The sequence below is a fragment of the Pocillopora damicornis genome, chromosome 12 (assembly GCF_964200805.1).
Source record: "Pocillopora damicornis chromosome 12, jaPocDami1.2, whole genome shotgun sequence".
Classification (NCBI taxonomy): Eukaryota; Metazoa; Cnidaria; class Anthozoa; order Scleractinia; family Pocilloporidae; genus Pocillopora; species Pocillopora damicornis.
The window spans coordinates 19,002,038-19,021,295 of record NC_142681.1 but is presented as its reverse complement, the minus strand read 5'-3'; the positions used below and the strand labels follow the sequence as shown (position 1 = coordinate 19,021,295).

General features: G+C 38.9%; 3 protein-coding genes across 3 annotated transcripts; all 3 read left to right on the top strand.

Annotated features, from left to right (window-relative positions):
• The first annotated feature begins 968 nt into the window (after nucleotides 1–968).
• LOC113672304 (uncharacterized) lies at nucleotides 969–4,739 on the top strand. The gene is made up of 4 exons (XM_089188636.1): nucleotides 969–1,322; nucleotides 2,778–3,096; nucleotides 3,292–3,441; nucleotides 4,498–4,739. Exons 2-4 carry the CDS (start codon nucleotides 2,790–2,792, stop codon nucleotides 4,737–4,739), a joined length of 699 nt encoding a protein of 232 aa, XP_089044762.1. The 5' UTR covers nucleotides 969–1,322; nucleotides 2,778–2,789.
• Nucleotides 4,740–5,058: 319 nt separating this feature from the next.
• LOC149036869 (uncharacterized) lies at nucleotides 5,059–9,395 on the top strand. The gene is made up of 5 exons (XM_089190347.1): nucleotides 5,059–5,423; nucleotides 5,995–6,401; nucleotides 7,119–7,377; nucleotides 7,871–7,956; nucleotides 8,498–9,395. The coding sequence occupies exons 1-3, from the start codon at nucleotides 5,242–5,244 to the stop codon at nucleotides 7,322–7,324; spliced, it is 795 nt and encodes a 264-aa protein (XP_089046473.1). The 5' UTR covers nucleotides 5,059–5,241; the 3' UTR covers nucleotides 7,325–7,377; nucleotides 7,871–7,956; nucleotides 8,498–9,395.
• A 3,102-nt stretch (nucleotides 9,396–12,497) lies between these two features.
• LOC149036868 (uncharacterized) lies at nucleotides 12,498–18,115 on the top strand. The gene is made up of 7 exons (XM_089190346.1): nucleotides 12,498–12,591; nucleotides 13,008–13,157; nucleotides 14,246–14,534; nucleotides 15,126–15,529; nucleotides 16,249–16,510; nucleotides 17,077–17,162; nucleotides 17,701–18,115. The coding sequence occupies exons 1-7, from the start codon at nucleotides 12,498–12,500 to the stop codon at nucleotides 17,886–17,888; spliced, it is 1,473 nt and encodes a 490-aa protein (XP_089046472.1). The 3' UTR covers nucleotides 17,889–18,115.
• The last annotated feature ends 1,143 nt before the right edge of the window (nucleotides 18,116–19,258 follow it).

Genomic DNA, 19,258 nt, shown 5'->3' with positions numbered 1-19,258 from the left:
TGGAATGAAAAATTCTCCACTGAGCTAGAATCCGTTGGAAATTAAGTGCGTTGAACCGCTTTCGGGGAGTTGTTTCGCTCGCTTATTCGCTTATCCGCTTATTCAATTGAACCGAGACCAATACCCCATTCACACCAAGGCTTAAATATGTTTTAAAGCTGTTTTGTTAAGCAGGATCGAAAGTTTTTTTCATAGAAGCTGCTTAAACCGATGTTTGTCGACCTCAATTTTTGCACATTGAAAATGCAAGTTCGCGATTACTTGAATCCTATGGAAAATTTAGTTTTTCAGTTTCCGTTTAGTCACGAATAAAAAATATTCCTTTATTATGTTTTTAATTTCGAGGAAATCGAAACAGGTTACACACACACACACAAGCAACAGCAAAGAACACATAGGGGAAAATGGACGAAAAGAGCTAGGTATTGTAATGACAAATATTTTACTATCGTTCCTGAACTAGCTTTGCAATGGGAAACTTTTCCTCGCCAGTAGATATAATACATGATGAAGGAAAACAAACATTATAAAGCGAATGAAATTGTTTTAATTGAAACCTCTGGACTCCCAGGGTGCAAAGGAAGATAGTCGAATGGGATTCCCCGCTTCACCAGTGCAGGTGCTCCTGTAGCAAGGTATTTTATGAGCTCATACTTGTTATGCAATGGAAGAACACCTGTTCGAGATCAATAAAATACATATTTCTATTTCGATTAAAACATCAGACCAATTCGTCCAGTTGCAGATATGTGTAGGTTATATATTATCAACTACAATTAAGTGGGCTATTGCTTTCGTTTTGGAAAATCTAGCCAGCAGAGGGTGGCGTTGTTGCGAATGGTTACTGCAGAGGACAAACATAAGAATAAATTGGAAAAGAAAGCCTATTTTGGTCACTACAATAACGTTTAATTTAATTAGGCACTCCTCGTCTTCAAATGAAAATGAAACAATTCACAAAAATTTCCAAACAAATTAATGATGTCTGGTGAGGTAGATGTCTTCTTCACCAAGAAAACGAAGTGAAGCTCTGAAGTCGTTAGAAAACAAAATTATTCTCTGATAGCTTTAGCTTAGTAATAGATAGTCTCGGGTTTCGAGTACTTTCTGCAAGTATCAACATTATAAATAATTTAGGAGGTTACTTGCCTCATTGGAAGTAAAGGAGATTACCTAACAAATAGAACCTGCAGAGACAGTTTACCTACATACAGTGTCTACACTGAGAAAGACTCGACACCTTTCAGGGCCGTTGCCGCTGAAATAAACCCGATGTCTATTGCTAGCGATTTCTGAACTGGCGTTTATGCGGGAGGTTAAAGGTATGTAGACGAAAAACTTTTTGGCTTTTCAATGAGAATGCAAGAAGTATTCTCGTTTTTTTTAAAATTAAAACCGATGGGGCCGAAATTTTGAAAGGAGGAAAAAATAAAATGGCCGGACTTTAGCTACGTTTCGAGTTGGCTAAAAACGCTATGAAGAACTGAAATCACTTATCTGTCTTCTTAGAAGGCGTGGAAAATGTTGGGAGAAAAATTCATCTCAAATTGCTTCGGATTAACGATAGGTCTCAAAATTCTGTTGTCCTTGATGATCTAAACTCAAGAGGAATCTCCTTTTAGTTTTAGCAGGATTTTTAGAATGTGCATGAGCGTCGTCCTTTATACAAAAGGGTGAATCACTTGTTTTTGGCTAGACGTATTTTTTCTCCAGTAAAAGGTGACATACTAAAGGGGTTTCAACTTGCTATTCAAGCCTGTTCTCCTTGACTGTTTTTGGCTAAATCTCGTTACAAAAGACCAAGAAACACTCCAAAAAGACAGGATTGATTCCGGCAGCGTTTGACCAGAAATCTTTTAGATTCCCTTCATGTGTTTGTTGCTAAAATAAACTGAAAAGAAAAATTAATCCGAACACTTCAAGCTAACCACAAAAAAACTATAACAAGATTCCCTCTCCTTTTACCGAGAAAGAGAGGATAGATATATCTGACAATAGTGACCAATACTTTTCTAATCTATGGGTGACAAAGAGTTCGTTCTTTGTTTGGGTTGATGCTAAAGGTATTCAAATGTAAAAGGCATAATCACTTCTTGATTGATATTTGCTTCTCTGAGTGGAGGGACCTTTGAAATATTTGTGGAGTCCTGTTCTCGATTTGAAAAAAATAAAACAGTGGTTGATAGCGTCTTTCTTTATGTATAATTTATTAATGTTTTTGACGACTGCATTAACTTGAAAAATATAATAGTGACAGCTAAACCTTTACAATAGCCATCAATTATTCTCATATAACAAACTGCGTTTTTAAACGACGCACAGTGTTTTAATTTAGTTTAATTGATATTAAGCAACTCTTCATACAGTCATGTCGTTTACAACGAGCAAGAACGTGCGTAAGACTGACGAGAGCAGCTGCCTCTTTCTCTCGTATGCGTGCTACCTTTCGCTGTTGTGTGTGTGTTTCTTAGCAGTTATGAGCGTTAATCTTCGCTTTTGTGCGTGTGACTTTTTGAGCTTGTGTACGTGATCTTTCACATATTTGAGGACGGCTTTTTCTGGCGCACGCATGCATGACTTTTCACTCTTGTGTGGGCGACTTTGTGCTCTTGTTTGCGTGACTCTTCGCTCTCTAATAAGTGACTTTTCGAGCTTGTGTGCGTGACCTTTCACATATTTGTGCGCGACTTTTTCTGGCGCGTGCGCAAGCTTTCGCTTATGCTTGTCGGACTGATTTATCCCCGCTACGAGTTTAACAGAGAAATATTCAATTTAAGCACACAGATAACATGCCGTGGACATATCTTCTTTTATATATTTTGGCTTCTTTCACTCCCTTTGTGACGGCTGGTGCTCAATGCAAGACAGAAGTCAGTATTCCTGGTATGGCTCTCGATGGTTTCGTCTTCAAAGTAATATCCGTAACAGCCCCACGTCAATGTGATATCCGTTGCGAAAGAGAAATCAAATGTCAAAGTTTTAACTACGTCATAGGGGAGAAAGTCTGCGAATTGAATAACCGCACCAAGGAGGCGAGGCCCCTAAATTTCCGCGCTGACCCTACACGGTTTTATATACGACGTTTTGTCGGCAGAGGTATGTGATCAGCTTAATTAAGCTGCTGGTTGAAAATCATTGGGTGCCTTGATCTTTCCCCGATCAGTACCGCAGTATCGTAGATCGGTAAAAAAGACGCTGAAAAAGAGGTGGGACTTTTCTATTTCAAAAACTCGACGCTGAGCAAACCACAGCAACGAAATTTCTTCTGAAAGATACCCCTTAATCTTTCAGTTCCCTTGGGTTCCGTACCTGAATTACCAGCGATATCTTGCCAGGAAATAGAGGCGAGTGAAGGCAAATACAACATCAGCAACAAGCACTGGTTGGATAGCAGTTTGACGGGACAGGCAGAGTTGGTTGATTGTAGTGACACAGTGAAAGGTGAGTTTTAGGTTCTTCTGCCCTTGTATTACACTCTACTGTTTTTACTTCATATTTTATATTTTAGACATTCAAGTCTAAGAGAAAATTAATGGACCACCAGCGAGCCTTTGCTTTCTCTTGATTGTAACGACGCCTTTCTTCTATTCCATAATACTCCATAACTCCTATTGTTTGGTTTGTGACGTCACAGTGGCAATTCAGATGATGATGTTCACAACGAGGACGATGACGATAAGAAAACAATGGCGAAAATGTCGATCAGAAAACAAACGAACACACAAAAATGTATTATACAATGATCACATTAATTTATAAGTTTATTAAATTCCATGATGCTTAATAGTAATTCATGATACGATTTAACAACAAATACGCCAATTCACAAGGACCATTTACAACGATAGCCAGTAATATTACTTTCAAATGTCAGTGAGCTGAAAACTCCTGTGGCATGAAATGTTCGCAGACCGTGACATGTAAGTATAAAACCTGCTCTTAAAGGCGCGGCCAAATGCACGCAACATTTCAACATCTTGCAATAATGTTGGATCGCGTTGTAAGATGTTATAAAGAAGCAAAATGTTACTACACCTTGTAACAACATGTTGCTACAGGGTGACCAAACGTGTGCAACACGCTGCGCGCAACAATGTTGACCGAGCCTTAACACAATTTGCCTCTTAACGCTCAACATTGTAACCCTGGCAGCTTATTTCACCTCAGAGATCACCCCTCAAACTCTGAGGGCATGAGAATAAAGCAACTGATCGACAACTTGAAAAGTTCTTGATCATTCAATTAATTCTCTCTTGTCTATTGTATAGAGGAAATGCATACTAATGATAGGGTGTAAAGAGTTTATAACTCCCACGATTTTTCCCTCTCAAAAGAGGGGATGCGGCCAGGACAGATGACGATCACTGACGATGACGAAAAAGAAAAAGACATCAATGACATTAATTATCAAGTTACATCTTGCTTTACATCGATTCACTGTAAAATTCATCCTTAGAAATTTTCACCGCTTTCAATACATTTTTTTTCGTCCATTAGATTGTGACGCTAATCCTTGTAAAAATGGTGGAACTTGTTTAGAAGTACCCAGTACAAAAACCTACAAATGCAACTGTACGGATGCATTCACAGGCAAAAACTGTTCAGAATCAACAGCCGTCGCGCCGAGTACGGACGCATCCCGTGAGTATAGTAAACTTCATATTTTTCTCTTCACTTTTCCCATTCCAAAGATATCCCAAGAACTCAACCTGTCATTCCTTATGATGCCATTACCATGATCAAATGCCGCGTATTCCCTACCAAATTAAGAAAAGCCAATAAAATGTCAATAATGTGCAGTTTTAAAACATTCAATGTCTAACACAAACCTATTATCAATATTAGTTTGCAGTGCAGTTGTTTCCTTATGAGAGCGAGGTCTGGGGCCAAATGGACCAAATAAATAACGTGCACGCAATATGTGGTGAGGGGGCAGCGGAGGAGGGGAAGAAACAAAACCTACTAAGGAATACGAAGAGACCAATTTCCGATTTATTTTACTGGAATATCGTTAAATCTCAGCTCAATTAAATCTTAGAAAACGATTGCTGAAAAAAGCGAAGTAGCAAAGAGTGTGGTCATAAACTTCCCAATTTTAATGTAACAGTTGTACTTGTTTTCTATTTCGTAGCAACTGTTGCAAGTCTTGATAGAGGCAATGGAGAACCTCAAAATGGAAATGACTATGACTTTGAACTTATATTCAGAAAAACTCAAAATACGAGCTATGTGAAACACGATATGAATTACAAGTGGGTTTCACACTTTACAGTCTGTGCCTGGATACACACACCAGATTTATTACAGAGCCAAGAGATGACTGTGATAAGTATTTTGAACGAGAAGAATGGCGGCAGCCACAGCGTTGTGAGATTGAGAATCGACGGAGAAGGCAACATCTATTTTTCATTTGGAAGTGACAGGTAAGGAGTTTTTGTAATCCACAATTATCAGAGAAGAATCATTCACCTTGTCGTTATCAATTTCTATAAGCGCTTTTTCTGTCGTTAAAATAGAGAAGACTTTTCCTGCCGATCCTGTTAGCTTGGCATTTTTTTGTTTCAAAGGCTGATTTTAAGACAAGTATATCAACATTCAGTCGTCCTGTTTATTTTAATGTTTATTTTTAAGTTAAGTAGTATGGGTTTAAAGCGAAGGAAAAAATAATGTAACCTTTGGTAAGATTGTTGCAATGTTAGTTCACAACTACTCACTGACACTGACGTAAATAATTGTTTTAGTATATACCACACAGAAACCAAAAATACTATCTTATTTCTGTCAACAAACCAAAAAATGAGCGGCGGTTAAATTTTTGACGCGCTATTTTGTCTTTTTGGCCACTTGGAGGTGAGTAGTACTTCCTAATCACTTCCGAACCAGCCAATCGGCGCACGCGAAAGAGCTACATAAACTCAGTTATATTCAGTACTATAGGGGATAAAGAGATTACCTATAAGTACATACTTGCGTCTTGCGTTTTTGTTTTTGAAGGACCTCCCTTTCCAACGTATTCGCTACCAGTTCTCCGAAGGATGAAATGGTCTTCCTCTGTGTTCGTATCCAACCTGACCAGTCACCTAAAATGGAAGCGATTGTAAATGCAAATTTCGGTTCAAAAAAGACCAGCGACGGAGTTAAGTACGAAAACGTTCAGTGGACTCAAGTAATCGTCGGACAAAACCAGGGCAATGACGGTACTATTATAAACGACACCCCATTCTATGGAAGGATTTCGAACTTAAACATCTGGTTTAAATCTCTCACTGATGCCCAAATTACAAATTGGTACAACGAAGTTCAGAAAAATTACATACCTAACATTCTTAAATGGCCAGAACTTGGTTCTTCTTCCAGGATTGGAGACGTTCATTTTGTAAAGGTCACTTCTGCAGGGAGACGTAAGTTTAATGGACTTGATACTCTGCCTTATTATCCAACTGCATTAAGTAAAGTACGAATAACGTGCGAGTCGAGTACAAATATCCTGAGATATTGTACAAGTGGTTAAGCCTGTTTAACCGGTCGGCTACGCGCACTACGCTTCTCTACCTGCCTCGCTTTTCCTACTCTTAAAAAAATGCGCTTGAAATTAATGAAGCAGTTGGATCATAAATATCTTATTAGAGTAGACTCATTGTTTGTAGTTTGACTCGCCCTCCGTGCTCGTCATAATACGGCACAAGTCGTAAAAATACTCAGCGATACTACACACCAAAATGTCTAATATGATATATTTGTTGTACTAAATGCAAAGTTAAATTTATCTAGAAAAAGTGGGTGGGAAGGGATGGAGAGTAGGAAAGTGCTTAAGGACACCTGACTTTGTGTCGTTTACCAGGACTTACCAATAACCCTAGGGCAAGCTCTATTTGAAGCGCAAAGCGAAGCAAACTGCTCATCTCTAATCATTAGAAAGGATTTGAAGGTCTGACAAGGCTTGAAGGAGAGGCGAGGGTTTCGGAGCCCTCTGACCTCCCCCCCCTAGATTCGCCCTTGTCAACACGTAAACGCTGGCTATAAACCTACCAAAAACTGTGTTTTTAATTATTACACTAAGTCGAGCTATCGGGTCTATACTTTAGTTATGGTGGGTGATTCTTTATTTTTCTGTTTAGAGTGGCGTGACGTTTTGGATAGTGAGGTGGATGTACAAACAACAAATAATGTTTCGGCGACGAAATCTTTTGAAAGTGGATCTGGAGTAGTTATCGAAGTTGAGCGTCAGTCACCAGTCTCTTGTAGTAATGCAACTGATTCGGCCACAGTTGACGGCGTGTTGATATCTGTAGATGGAAGCTGGAAAAGAATCAAATACAAGTAGACGTTCATGGAAACTCAGAAATGTTTTGCAATTTTTGGGAGCGTTCCTGATTGGTGAGATATTTACTTCATCTCTCATATTTCTCTTGTGAGTATCGTCCATGTGGAAATTCGCGGGAAGGGGAGGGTGGGGATACTTTGGGATTCATTAATTCTAAACTTTACAAAAGCCCTTGAAAGGTCAGAGCACCAAATTATTGTGTCTTACAGTGTGTGAGGAAACATCTCTGTCATTTATGAATTTGCGAACAGCAGTTTTGGAAAAGCACTGGGTTTTCTGTCTGTCAACCTCGTGTATTTCGAACGCTTCAGTTCAGGGTTTTAAAGCCCTGAGAAAAAGCAATCATAACATTATCTGGAGAAAGACAAAAATAACGCGCTATAGAGGACTCAATTTACGTATTTGGCGTCAAATACAGGAAAACAAGTGTATCAAAACTTGTATCAAGCTGTATCGTTATTTAAACAAAGCAGTGACTTTTTTATTTCGGCCAAAGGAACTTTTTGGATAAGTAACAATCCATGGTTAATTCTTTCATCATTACAGGGCCCCTAGTATATTCACTCCCGGTGTTTCGGAATTCGACCTTGATTTGGATGAACTTTGGAAAGAAGAATATCTTAGCCCAAATGGTAATAAAGGCATCTAAAAAGTCTTGTAAGGGATTCAAAGTTAACTGGTAACGTCACTTAAGGAAGTGTGTCTTATACGCCTAAAATAATTTCCTTTAGTAAGTTTTTTCCTTCAATTGTCAGATTTAAATTATGAAACTGTTCAAAAGTGACGATGGAACTTCACCGTGTGATATATAATATGAAACTATTTAAAGCCCTCTCTCCTCCCCTTTTTAAGGAAAAGAATACAGCAGAGTTATGGCATTGATAAATTTATGAATTTAAGGGTAGGTTGCATTTGGCGAATGCTTGTAGTAACATTATTTAACGACTCTTGTGTCCGCATCACACTCGACGTCTCCTTAGATCCAAAGTCTCACCGTTACATCAATTTGTTTGGGACAAAAATAGATCATTGTGGTGAGATCTGTAAGACTGTGTTAATATACACAGGAAAAACATCTGCGTTGAGTTCAGCTATTGCGGATGATAACAATAAGCATGCTCATGATTAAACACTGTAGAACTACATTAGATTTGTCTCCCTGTTCTTTTCAAGGTAATCAATTCGATGGCGTGAATGCTTTGTGTGCTGATGAACACTTTTGGATGGTAAATCAACAAAATACACCTGTAGCCGGAGTCAGTCTGAGACGAGAGAGCGGCGCTTCAGATGCTGGGATATCCACCTTTGGCAAGTGTGGGATGTTCAAGTTCAAGATTTCTGATATTCGTGTTCTGGAGTAAAAATTCTGTATCAAGTCCTGGCTAATCCAAGTTGTTATTGGCGACACAAGTTGCGGTCCTCTCCCAGCTGGTGCTTGTGATGTCATGACAGAAATGTCACGTGGCATCCCAAATAAAGGCTTCGAAGGAGAAGAAACACGTTGCTGCCTTTAGGGCCTTTGACTGGCTAGGACTTGAGCCCGTGATCAATTGATAAGTTTGCGCATTTAAATCACCTTTTAAGCACATCAGCACTATGACTGTAAATTGCACTGGAAGCAGAGCTGAAAATGACTTCACATTGAAATAATTAGACTTCTCGCTATTTTATAGACAATGATAGTCGAATGAACTCAAACGGTTGAGGGAAGACGACCAAGATCTCACATTTAGCTTGTTTTCACTCGTTCTAAGGCCGTTTTTTTTTCATATCTAATTATAAGAATTGACACAACACACAGCCTGTGGCTAAAAGTAGTCATGTCCCAACTTTACTTTAGAGGCGAAAAGTTGAATTAATGAATACGATGCTGGGTGTTCTGTGATATTTTGAACAAGGTTTATAGTATGCAGTTTTAAAAATTTTTAGTTCATTTTATTTAAACTCGTAAATTGAAACTCTACCAAGGAAGGAGGTACTGGGAACTAGTTTAGGCTTCGCACTAATTTTAGGTAAGTTCTTTGTGGAGTTTTACCAAAGAAAATGCTCAAATAAAATTACTTCGCTCTGAAATCCCACCTCGTTGTCGTATGGTCAGAAGAGACACGTTTCAAATGTTGGTACACCACATGATGAGTCAGTATGAACTGTTGGTATGACTCTTAGGGCGAGGATATTCCATTGAATGAATTTCCTTGTGCTTTAAAAACCGAACAAAAGACAAATCACAAAACAAACATAAGTAAATCAGAAGACGTGTTATCATTGACACATTTGGAGCGAAAGAGACTGGTGCCAGGTTTTTTAATATATCACTCGCAGTACAAGTACTGGGTGCCAACGCCGTCTTGAATGCTGCTTGTTTGCACAACATATTCTATTCGTGATTAAAGGTTTAACTCCTTGGTAACTGCTGAAGAATTTGGCGTGAGATTTTGCCAGACCAGTTACACAACAAATAAAAATAGAAAAATACCGTTCTAGATTACTTTCGACACTCGAATGAAAAATTCTCCACTGAGCTAGAATCCGTTGGAAATTAAGTGCATTGAACCGCTTCGGTTCAATGCTCTTAATTTCGGGGTGTTTCGCTCGCTTATTCGCTTATCCGCTCATTCAATTGAACCGAGACCAATAGCCCATTCACACCAAGGCTTAAACATGTTTTAAAGCTGTTTTGTTAAGCAGGATCGAAATTTTTTTTCATAGAAGCTGCTTAAACCGATGTTTCGACCTCAATTGTTGCACATTGAAAATGCAAGTTCGCGATTAATTGAATCCTATGGAAAATTTAGTTTTTCAGTTTTCTGTTTATGATGGTGTGAATGAGGTACAAGAGAGTCACGAATAAAAAGTATTCCTCTATTATGTTTTTAATTTCGAGGAAATCGAAACAGGTTACACACACACACACAAGCAACAGCAAGGAAGACATAGGGGGAAATGGACGAAAAGAGCTAGGTATTGTAATGACCATATTTTACTATTCTTTCTGAAGTAGCTTTGCAATGGGAAAATTTTCCTCGCCAGTAGATATAATATATGATGAGGGAAAACAAACATTATAAAGCGAATAAAATCGTTCTAATTGAAACGTCTGGACTCCTAGGGTGCGAAGGAAGATGATCGAATGGGATTCCCCGCTTCACCAGGGCAGGTGCTCCTGTAGCGAGATATTTTATGAGCTCATACTTGTTATGCGATGGAAGAACACCTGTTCGAGATCAATGAAATACATATTCCTATTTCGATCAAAACATCAGACCAATTCGTCCAATTGCAGATATATGTAGGTTATATTTTATCAACTACAATTAAGTGGGCTATTGCTTTCGATTTGGAAAATCTAACCAGCAGAGGGTGGTGTTGTTGCGAAGGGTAACTGCAGAGGACAAACATAAGAATAAACTGGAAAAGAAAGCCTATTTTGGTCACTTCAGTAACGTTTAATTTAATTAGGCACTCCTCGTCTTCAAATGAAAATGAAACAATTCATAAAAGTTTCCAAACAAATTAATGATGTCTGATGAGGTAGATGTCTTCTTCACGAAGAAAAACAAAGTGAAGCCCTGAGGTCGTTTAGAAAACAAAATTACTCTCTGATAGCTTTAGCTTAGTAATAGATAGTCTCGGGGTTTCGAGTACTTTCTGCAAGTATCAACATTGTAAATAATTTAGGAGGTTACTTGCCTCGTTGGAAGTAAAGGAAATTACCCAACAAATAGAACCTGCAGAGGCAGTTTACCTACATACAGTGTCTACACTGAGAAAGACTCGACACCTTTCAGGGGGTTGCCGTTGAAATAAACCCGAGGTCTATCGCTAGCGATTTCTGAGCTGGCGTTTATGGGAGGTTAAAAGGTATGTAGATGCAAAACTTTTTGGCTTTTCAATGAGAGTGCAAGTAGTATTCTCTTTTTTTTTTTTCTAATTAAAACCGATTGGGCCGAAATTTAGAAAGGAGGAAAAAAATGGGTTTTTTGTTCTGTTTGCCTGACAACTAGAACTGCCCTTTGTCAACCAAATATGAAATGGCTGCATTTTAGCTACGCTTTGAGTTGGCTAAAAACGCTATGAAGAACTGAAATCACTTATCTGTCTTCTTAGAAGGCTTGGAAAATGTTGGGAGACACTCCAAAAAGACAGGATTGATTCCGGTAGCGTTCGACTAGAAATCTTTTAGATCCCCTTCATGTGTTTGTTACTAAAATAAACTGAAAAAGGAAAATTAATCCGAACACCTCAAGCTAACCACGAAAAAATTATAACAAGATTCCCTCTCCTTTTACCGAGAAAGAGAGGAAAGATATATCTGACAGTAGTGACCAATACTTTTCTAATCTAAGCGTGACAAAGAGTTCGTTCTTTGTTTGGGTTGATGCTAAAGGTATTCAAATGTGAAAGACATGATCACTTCTTGATTGATATTTGCTTCTGTGAGTGGAAGGATCTTTGAAATATTTGTGGAGTCCTGTTCTCGATTTAAAAAAAAACCAGTGGTTGATGGCGTCTTTCTTTATGTATAATTTATTAATGTTTTTGACGACTGCATTAACTTGAAAAATGTAACAATGACACCTAAATCTTCACAAAAGCCATCAATTATTCTCATATAACAAAACTGTGTTTTTAACGACGCACAGTGTTTTAATTTAGCGTAATTTATATTGAGCAACTCTTCATACAGGCATGTCGTCTACAACAAACAAGAACGTGTGTAAGACTGACGAGAGCAGCTGCCTCTTTCTCTCGTATGCGTGCTACCTTTCGCTGTTGTGTGTGTTTCTTAGCACTTGTGAGCGTGACTCCTCGCTCTTGTGCGCATGACTGTCACTCTTGTATGCGCGACTTTGTGCCCTTGTGAGCGTGACCCTTCACTCTTGTGCGTGTGACTTTTTGAGCTTGTGTACGTGATCTTTCACATATTTGTGCACGACTTTTTTGGGCGCACGTCTGCATGACCTTTCGCTCTTGTGTGGTTGACTTTGCGCTCTTGTGCGCGTGACTCTTCGCTCTCGTGCGATTGACTTTTCGAGCTTGTGTGCGTGATCTTTCACATATTTGTGCGCGACTTTTTCTGGCGCGTGCGTAAGCTTTCGATCATGCTTCTCGGACTGATTTATCCCTGCTGCGAGTTTAACAGAGAAATATTCAATTTAAGCACACAGATAACATGCCGTGGATATATCTTCTTTTACATTTTTTGGCTTCTTTCACCCCCTTTGTGATGGCTGGTGCTCAATGCAAGACAGAAGTCAGTATTCCTGGTATGGCTCTCGATGGTTTCGTCTTCAAAGTAATATCCGTAACAGCCCCACGTCAGTGTGATGTCCGTTGCGAAAGAGAAGTCAGATGTCAAAGTTTTAAGTACGTCATAGGGGAGAAAGTCTGCGAATTGAATAACCGCACCAAGGAGGCGAGGCCCCTAAATTTCCGCGCTGATCCTGCACGGTTTTATATGCGACGTTTTGTCGGCAGAGGTATGTGATCAGCCTAATTAAGCTGCTCGTAACAGTTAAAAATCATTGGGTGCCTTGATCTTTCCCCGATCACCGCACCGCAGTATCGTAGATCGGTAAAAAAGACGCAAAAAAAGAGATCGGACTTTTCTAAGCCGAAGACTTAGCGCTGAGCAAACCATAGCAACGAAATTTCCTCTCAAAAATACCCCTTAATCTTTCAGTTCCCTTGGGTTCCATTGCTGAATTACCAGCGATATCTTGCCATGAAATAGAGGCGAGTGAAGGCAAATACAACATCAGCAACAAGCACTGGTTGGATAGCAGTTTCACGGGACAGGCAGAGTTGGTTGATTGTAGTGACACAGTGAAACGTGAGTTAGGTTCTTCTGCCCTTGTATTACACTCTACTGTTTTTACTTCATATTTTATATTTTATACATTCAAGTCTAAGAGAAAATTTACTGTTTTTACTTCATACTTTAACAATTCATTTGACATTCAAGGCTGAGAGAAAATTAATGGACCACCATCGAGCCTTTGCTTTCTCTTGGGTGTAACGACGCCTTTCTTCTCTTCCATAATGCTCCATAACTCTTACTAGTGATGGTTACACACGCCTTGGGATTGGGGCCTTACGGAGGGTAAATGGCTTGGGTTAGGTTAAGCGCAGGTTTCTTGTTACCCTTGGGGATGCGGTTACACAATAAAAGACCCCTCTGGGTCAAATATAATTAGTTATGAGTTCACTGACCTGACAAATTGGCAGGAAAAGTACAGAGCAACATGGATGTTACGAATCGAGATCTATTAAGCTTAATTTTAGTGATTCTCCTGCTTATTATACGACAGTCCTTCATAAATATAACAGTCCAGCAGTTTTTTGCGGGAAGAAACCGAAAAGGGCGCGAAATTAGCCAAGCACATCAGAGGTCACCTCAAAACACTGCAGGCGATTTCCTGTATTAGCTACGTTCTGCTTTATGATTGGCCAAGCCACCGCAGGGAGCAGATATTTTTCCACCGCAAAGATATCCCACGAACTCAACCTGTCATTCCTTATGATACCATTACAATGGCTGAATACCGCCTATTCTCTAACAAATTAAGAAAAGCCAATAAAATGTCAACAATGTGCAGTTTTTAAAACATCGAATTTCTAACACAAACCTCTTATCAACATTAGTTCGCAGTGCAGTTGTTTCCTTAGAAGTGCGAGGTCTGGGGCCAAACGGGACCAAACAAATAACGTGCATGCAATGTGTGGGGGGTGGGGAGGGGGCAGCGTGGGAGGAGGAAGACACAAGACCTACTAAGGAATACGAAGACACCAATTTACAATTTATTTTACTAAAATGTCGTCAAATCTCAGCTCAATTAAATCTTAAAAAACGATTGCTGAAAAAAGACCACAAACTTCCAAATTTTAATGTAACAGTTGTACTTGTTTTCCATTTCGTAGCAACTGTTGCAAGTCTTGATAGAGGCAAAGGACAACCTCAAAATGAAAATGACCAAAACTTTGAGCTCATATTCAGAAAAACTCAACATACGAGCTATGTGAAACACGATATGAATAAGAAGAGGGTTGACCACTTTACCGTCTGTGCCTGGATACACACACCAGATTTACAACAGAGCCAAAAGATGACTGTGATAAGTATTTTGAACGAGGATGGGGGCAACCACAATGTTGTGAGATTGAGAATCGACGGAGAAGGCAACATCTATTTTTCGTTTGGAAGTGACGGGTAAGGAGTTTTAGTGAGCCACAATTACCAGAGGAGAATCATTCACCCTGTCGTTATTAAGTTACATAGGCGCTGCTTTTTTTTCGTTAAAATAGAACAGACTTTTCCTGTCGATCCTTTTAGCTAGGCATTTTTTATTTCAAGGGCTGACTTTAAGACAAGTATGTCAACACTCAATCATCCTTTGGTAACAAAGTAAAAAAATTAGATGTTTGTTTAAGTTAAGTAGTACGTGTTTAAAACGAAGAAAAAAAATATTGTAAGCTTTGATAAGATTGTTGAAATGTTAGTTAATAATTATTCACTGATACTGACGTAAATAACTGTGCTAGTATATACCACACAGAAACCAAAATATTAGCTTATTTCCGTCAATAAACCAAAAAATGATCGGAAATTAAATTGTGGACGCGCGATTTTGTCTCTTTGGCTGCTTGGAGGTGAATATCTGATCAGCGCGCGCGAAAGGCTCTACTGGCCTATGTGCTATATACTAAAATGAAAAGAGCTTCATAAATTCAGTTATATTCAATACTATAGGGGATAAAAAGAGTACCTTTTAGTAGATACTTGCGTTTTTTTTTTCTGAAGGACCTCCCTTTCCAACGTATTCGCTACCAGTTCTCCGAAGAATGAAATGGTCTTCCTCTGTGTTCGTATCAAACCTAACCAGTCTCCTAAAATGGAAGCGATCGTAAATGCAGATTTCAGTTCAAAAAAAACTAGCAGCGGAAGTAATTACGAAAATGGTCAGTGGACTCAAGTAATCGCCGGACAAAATCAAAACAGTAACGGAACTATTCCAAACGACACCCCATTCTATGGAAGGATTTCGAAGTTAAACATCTGGTTTAATCTCCCAGATCACGATATTACAAATTGGTTCAAAAGAGGTCAGAAACATACCGGACCTAACATCCTTAAATGGCCACAACTTGGTTCTTCTGAGAGATTTGGAGACGTTCATCTTGTAAAGGTCACTTCTGCTGGGAAACGTAAGTTTAATGGACTTGATACTCTGCCTTATTATCCAACTGCACTGTGTAGATTGCGAATAACGCGCGAATCGAGTACAAATATCCTGCGATATTGTGCAGTTGGTTATTTTGTACAGAAAAAAACCTGTTCAATCGGTGGACTGCGCGCGCTACGCTTCTCTATCTGCCTCGCTTTTCCTACTCTTAAAGAAATGTGCTTGAAATAGAGCAGTTGGATCATGAATATCGTATCAGATTTGACTGATTGTTTGTAATTTGACACGCCCTCCGAGCTCGTCAAAATACGGCACAAGTCGTAAAAATACTCAGTGATACTACACACCAAAAAGTCTAATATGATATATTTATTGAGCTTAATGCAAAGTTAAATTTATCTCGAAAAAGTGGGTGGGAAGGGATGGAGAGTTGGAAAGTGCTCAAGGACACCCGACCTTCTGCCGTTTACCAATAACCCGAGGGCAAGCTATATTTGAAGCACAAAGCAAAGGAAACTGCTCATCGCTAACTATTAGAAAGGATTTGGAGGTCTGATAAGGCTTGAAGGAGAGGGGAGGGTTTCGGAACCCTCAGACCTTCTCCCTCCCCCAGATTTCCCCTTGTCAACACTCAAATGATGGCTATAAGCTTCACAAAAACCGCTTTTAATTATTAAACTAAGTAGAGCTATCAGTTGTATACCTTAATTACAGTGGGTGTATTTATATTTTTCTATTTAGAGTGGCGTGACGTTTTGGATGCTGAGGTGGTTGTAAATAATACTGTTAATGTTGTTGCAAATAAAACTGTTGAAAATGGATCTGGAGTTGTTATCGAAGTTGAGCGTCAGTCACCACCAGTCTCTTGTAGTAATACAAACAGTTCGGTTACAGTTGACGGCGTTTTGATATCTGTATCTGGAAGCTGGAAACGAATCAAGTACAAACAGACGTTCATGGAAACTCAGAAATGTTTTGCAATTTTTGGGAGCGTTCCTAACTGGTGAGATATTTACTTCATCTCTCAAATTTTTCTTGTAAGTATGGTCCATTTGGAAAGTCGCGGAAAGGGGAGGGTGAAGATACTTTGGGATTCATTAATTCTAAACTCTGAAAAAGACTTTGAAAGGTCAGCGCACCAACTTTCTTTCTATGTAAGGAACTCGCAGTGCATGGAATTGTTTCGCGAATTCAATTTTCCATTCCTCAACCCCTCCTCGAACTGTTTTTTCCTATATTGAGTGAGGAAACATCTGTGTATTTCATGAACTTCCGAATCGCAGTTTTGGAAAATCACAAGATTTTCTGGTTGTCAACCTCGTTTATTTGGAACGGCTTCAGTTCACGGGTTTTAGAGCCCTGAGAAAAAGCAATTACAACATTAGCTGGAGAAAAGCAAAAATAACGTGCCATAGAGGACTCAATTTACGTTTTTGACGTCAAACGCAGGAAAACAAGGGCATGTCAGGTTGTATCGTTACTTAAACAAAGCAGTGACTTTTTCATTTCCGCCAAAACTGAAATAATTCGACAAATAACAATCTTTGGTTAATTATTTCATCACCACAGGGCCTCTGGTATATTCAATCCCGATGTTATGGAATTCGACCTTGATTTGGATGAACTTTGGAAAGAAGAATATCTTGACCCAAATGGTAATAAACGCATCTAAAAAACCTTTTAAGGGATTTAAAGTTAACTGGTAACGTCAATTAAGGAGGTGTGCCTTATAGGCCTAAAATAATTTGCTATAGTAAGTTTTTTCCTTCAATTGTCAGATTTAAATTATGAAACTGTTCAAAAGTGACGATGCGATATCACCGTGTGATATGTAATATGAAACTATTTAAAGCCCTCACTCCTCATCTCTATAAGGAAAGGAATACAGTTCGGCACTGAAAAACTCATCGATAACAGGGCTAGTTTGCATTTGGTGATTGTTTCACTTGTAGTTGTATCATTTGACGGCTGTTGTGTCCGCACCACACTCGACATTTCCTTTGCTCCAAAGTCTCACCGTTACATCAATTTGTTTTGGACAAAAATAGATAGTTGTGGTGTGATCTGTAAGACTGTGCTGATATACACAGGAAAAATATCTGTGTAGAATTCAGATATTGATGACAACAATAAGCATTCTGATGATTATACACTGTAATACTACATTAGATTTGTCTCCCTGTTCTTTTCAAGGTCATCATTTCGATGGCGTGAATACTTTGTGTGGTGATGAACACTTTTGGATGGTAAATCAACCAAATACTCCGGTAGCCGGAGTCAGTCTAAGACGAAAGAGCGGCGGGGCGATTGCCGGGATATCCACCTTTGGCAAGTGTGGGATGTTCAAGTTCAAGATTTCTGATATTCGTGTTCTGGAATAAAAATTCTGTATCGAGTCCTGGCTAATCCAAGTTGTTATTGGCGACACAAGTTGCGGTCCTCTCCCAGCTGATGCTTGTGATGTCATGACAGAATGTCACGTGGCATCCCAAACAAAGGCTTCGAAGGAGAATAAACGCGTAATTGCCTTTAGCACCTTTGACTGGCTAGGACTTGAGCCTGCGATTAATTGATAAGTTTGTGCAGTTAAATCACCTTTTAAGCACAACAGCACCATGACAGTAAACTGCATAAGAAGCAGAGTTGGATATTACTTTACGTTGATATAATTAGAGTGTTCGCCATTTTATAGACACTGATAGTCGAATGAACACAAACTGTTGAGGGAAGACGACCAAGATCTCACATTTAGCTTGTTTTCACTCTTTCTAAGGCTGTTTTTTTTTCACTTCTAATTATAAGAATTAACACAACAAACAGCCTGTGGCTAGAAGTAGTCATGTTCTCACTTCACTTTAGAGGCGAAAACGGGAATATATGAATAAGTTGCTAGGTGTTCTACTACTGTTGGAATACTTTGATTTGAACAAGGTTTATGGTATGAAACGTTAAAAGTCTTAGTTCATTCATTCTAAAAAATTTTGTTTAAACTCGTGTTGAAATTATACAAGGGAAGGAGGTACTGGGAACTAGTTTAGCCTTCGCACTTATTAAGAAAGCAAAGAAAATGCTGAAATAAAATTACTTCGCACTGAAAACCCACTTAGTTGTCGTATGGTCAGAAATTTTCAAATGTTGGTTCACCACCTGGTGAGTCAGTATGAACTGTTAGTGTGACTGTTAGGGTGCAGGGTATTCCAAGAAATGAACTTACTTATGCGTTAAAAAGCAAACAGAAGATAATCAGAAAACAAACATGAGTGAATCAGAAGACTTGTTATCATTGGCACGTTTGGAACGAAAGGGACTGGTGCCAGGTTTTTTTAATATATCACTCGAAGTACAAGTACTAGGTGCCAACTCCATCTTGAATGCTGCTTGTTTCCACAATATATTCTATTCGTGATTATAGTTTTAATTCCTTGGTAACTGCTTGAGAATGTGGTGTGAGATTTTGCCAGACCAGTCACATAGAAACTCAAAATAGAAAAATACCGGATTACAGATTACTCTCGACACTCAAAAGAAAAATTCTCCACTGAGCTAGAATCCGTTGGAAACTAATTGCATTGAACCGCTTCGGGGAGTTGTTTCGCTTGCTTATTCGCTTATCCGCTAATTTGATTGAACCGAGACCAATACAAGGCTTAAACATGTTTTGAAGCTGCTTTGTTAAACAAGATCGAAAATTTTTTTCTATATAGAAGCTACTTAAACCGATGTTTGTCGACTTCAGTTGTTGCACATAAAA